The 2,500-nt window shown below is 43.4% G+C and overlaps 1 protein-coding gene across 1 annotated transcript in view; it reads left to right on the top strand.

Moving 5' to 3' along the window:
* col11a1b (collagen, type XI, alpha 1b) overlaps positions 1-2,500 on the top strand; it is a 61,513-nt gene that overhangs the window by 58,089 nt on the left and 924 nt on the right. Inside the window, exons 61-67 of the mRNA XM_060866892.1 lie at positions 1-4; positions 399-452; positions 624-876; positions 1,264-1,376; positions 1,460-1,528; positions 1,613-1,846; positions 2,047-2,500. The exon at positions 1-4 is cut by the window's left edge and continues 32 nt beyond it; the exon at positions 2,047-2,500 is cut by the window's right edge and continues 924 nt beyond it. Of these exons, the coding sequence (XP_060722875.1) occupies positions 1-4; positions 399-452; positions 624-876; positions 1,264-1,376; positions 1,460-1,528; positions 1,613-1,846; positions 2,047-2,193 (874 nt within the window). The 3' untranslated portion in view covers positions 2,194-2,500. The remainder of the gene's footprint in view (positions 5-398; positions 453-623; positions 877-1,263; positions 1,377-1,459; positions 1,529-1,612; positions 1,847-2,046) is intronic.

The raw sequence follows: 2,500 nt of genomic DNA, 5'->3' as shown, positions 1-2,500 counted from the left end.
AAACGTGAGTCTGAACCTGTTGAACTTTTGTACATCACTTTTAATGAAATCTCAGATTTAGAGTAAACATTAGAGGTTCAGTGAGTTGGAGATGATCAGACACATGAGCTGTGTGTTTAAATCCTGTATGTGTTTCTGACTGGATTACAGACAACAGATGAACAGATTACAATCAATAGATGCAGCACTATAATGAAAATAAAACACACTTTGCCTTAAAATCCAAATAAAAATCTTCCTGAGGTTTTAATGTAAATGTCTTTACATGTAGTGTCTCATGTACATGTGTGTGGATTTTCATTAGCAGTGTAATGTTCTTATTTTCTGTGAAATTCACATTGTATTTGAAATGAATTCATGTTTATTTGTTTATCTAATGAATAAATGTGGTGTTGAAGGGTCCATCGGGTCAGAAAGGAGAACCCGGCTTGCTCGGCCCTCCTGGTCCTCCTGTAAGTCAAATTCTAACCTTTCAATCGTTGATCTAGTTCCTGACATGTTTGTGTTATAATAATGAGTTGAAGGATGAAAAGTGTTTAGAATGATTGTATACGTGTTTGAATGAATGACCCATGAAGACATTAATGGATGGCAGTTATAATGATGAATATCTTGTTTTTTAGGGTCCCCCTGGTGACATGGTCCAACCACTGCCTATTCAGATGTCCAAGAAAGCAAAGCGTTCTTCAGACGTCCAGGCAGATGAGGCCATGATGGATTACGGTTTAGAGGGAATGGAGGGAATGGACGAAGTCTACGGCTCCCTCAATAACCTGAAGCTGGACATCGAGCGCATGAAGTTCCCTCTGGGGACTCAGGACAATCCGGCTCGGACCTGTAAAGACCTGCAGCTCAGCCAGCCTGACTTCCCCGACGGTTCGACACAAACATCTATCTAAAGAAAACATCTATCTGAATAGATAGATAGATAGATAGATAGATCTTTATTGTCTTTGCATAGTACATGTACACAGCAACAAAATGCAGTTTGGCATCTACCAGAAGTGCAAAGAGCAGCAATAGTGCAAATGATGCGTTAACGTTCACACACAGTGGAGCCTACGTGCCATACATTGATGGAGTTGGTCAGGATGCTCTCAATGATGCTTTCTACAGGCGTTGTTGTGCCTTCTTAACCAGAGCTGGTGTTCTGGTGCCACGACAGATCCTCAGAGATTTAGGACGAGTCTTTAAACCTCTCATGTGATATTAAACGGCTGTAAAGAACATGTTCAGTGACTGAACACAACTCTTGTGTTTTAGGTGAATATTGGATTGACCCTAACATGGGCTGTAAAGGAGATTGCTTTAAGGTTTACTGTAACTTCACAGCAGGAGGAGAGACGTGTATCTATCCTGATAAGAAGTCCTCAGGGGTGAGTAATTAATCTCTCAAATCTAGCAGTTCAACCCTGTTTGTGCTCAACGTGTGATAATCGTATTGTTTTTCTCTAAACAGGTTAGAATATCCAACTGGCCAAAAGAGTCTCCAGGGACGTGGTTCAGTGAATTCAAGCGCGGTAAAATCGTAAGTCTCCTTTAAAACTTTGATGAGACAATGAAAACATCTAGCAGCTCCTCCTTAGCTGATATTTCTCTGTGTCTTGCGCAGCTCTCGTATGTGGATGTAGAGGAGAGTTCCATCAGCGGTGTTCAGATGACGTTCCTCAAGTTGCTGAGTTCTGCAGCAAGACAGAACTTCACCTACATCTGCCACCAGTCAGTCGCCTGGTTCGATGCTAAAGCCAACGATTACAACAAAGCGCTGCGCTTCCTCGGCTCCAACGATGAAGAAATGTCTCACGACAACAATCCCTTCATCAAGGCTGTGTACGACGCCTGCTCGGTAAGACATCAGTGCCACACTCACACTGCACATGTAATCACTGTCACTGCTTTTAGTTACAGCAGATTTTCTGAAGCTGCTCAGGTTCTGCCACCTCCTCATAACCAGAGGTTCATCTCTGTTGCAGGATGGATGTGTACGAGATACTGAAACTTCAATTGACGGTTTTGATGAAATCTCTTCTCTTTATGTCTTTTCAGCAAAAGCAGGGCTACGCTAGAACCGTGCTGGAGATTAACACACCACGCATCGACCAGGTTCCCATCATCGACGTCATGCTGAACGATTTCGGGGATCCAAACCAGAGATTCGGCTTTGAGGTCGGTCCTGTCTGCTTCCTCGGGTGAAAGCCCTCCTTCAGCCGGGCGTGCTGGGACGCTGCGAGACGTGTGGACAGCTGCCACACACACACACACACACACACACACTTCTGCTGGCCAATAAAGACTGTTATCATCATGGGAATGTTCTTCGCCCTTGTGGGGCCGAAAAATGTGGAGACTGAGACCAGCTATCTGAGGACCAACATGAAGAGAAGACATGAACTGGTGAATAACTGTGCACTTTCAGACTAAAAAAGAAATGGATTCCTCTGTTTTCCACCAAATCCCTGTTTTTAATCCCACTACAAAAGTAATCCTGATATTTTAATTC

This window comes from Tachysurus vachellii, chromosome 1 (genome assembly GCF_030014155.1).
Source record: "Tachysurus vachellii isolate PV-2020 chromosome 1, HZAU_Pvac_v1, whole genome shotgun sequence".
Classification (NCBI taxonomy): domain Eukaryota; kingdom Metazoa; phylum Chordata; class Actinopteri; order Siluriformes; family Bagridae; genus Tachysurus; species Tachysurus vachellii.
Note: the sequence above shows the minus strand (reverse complement) of the source record. Positions and strands in the feature narration are given on the sequence as shown.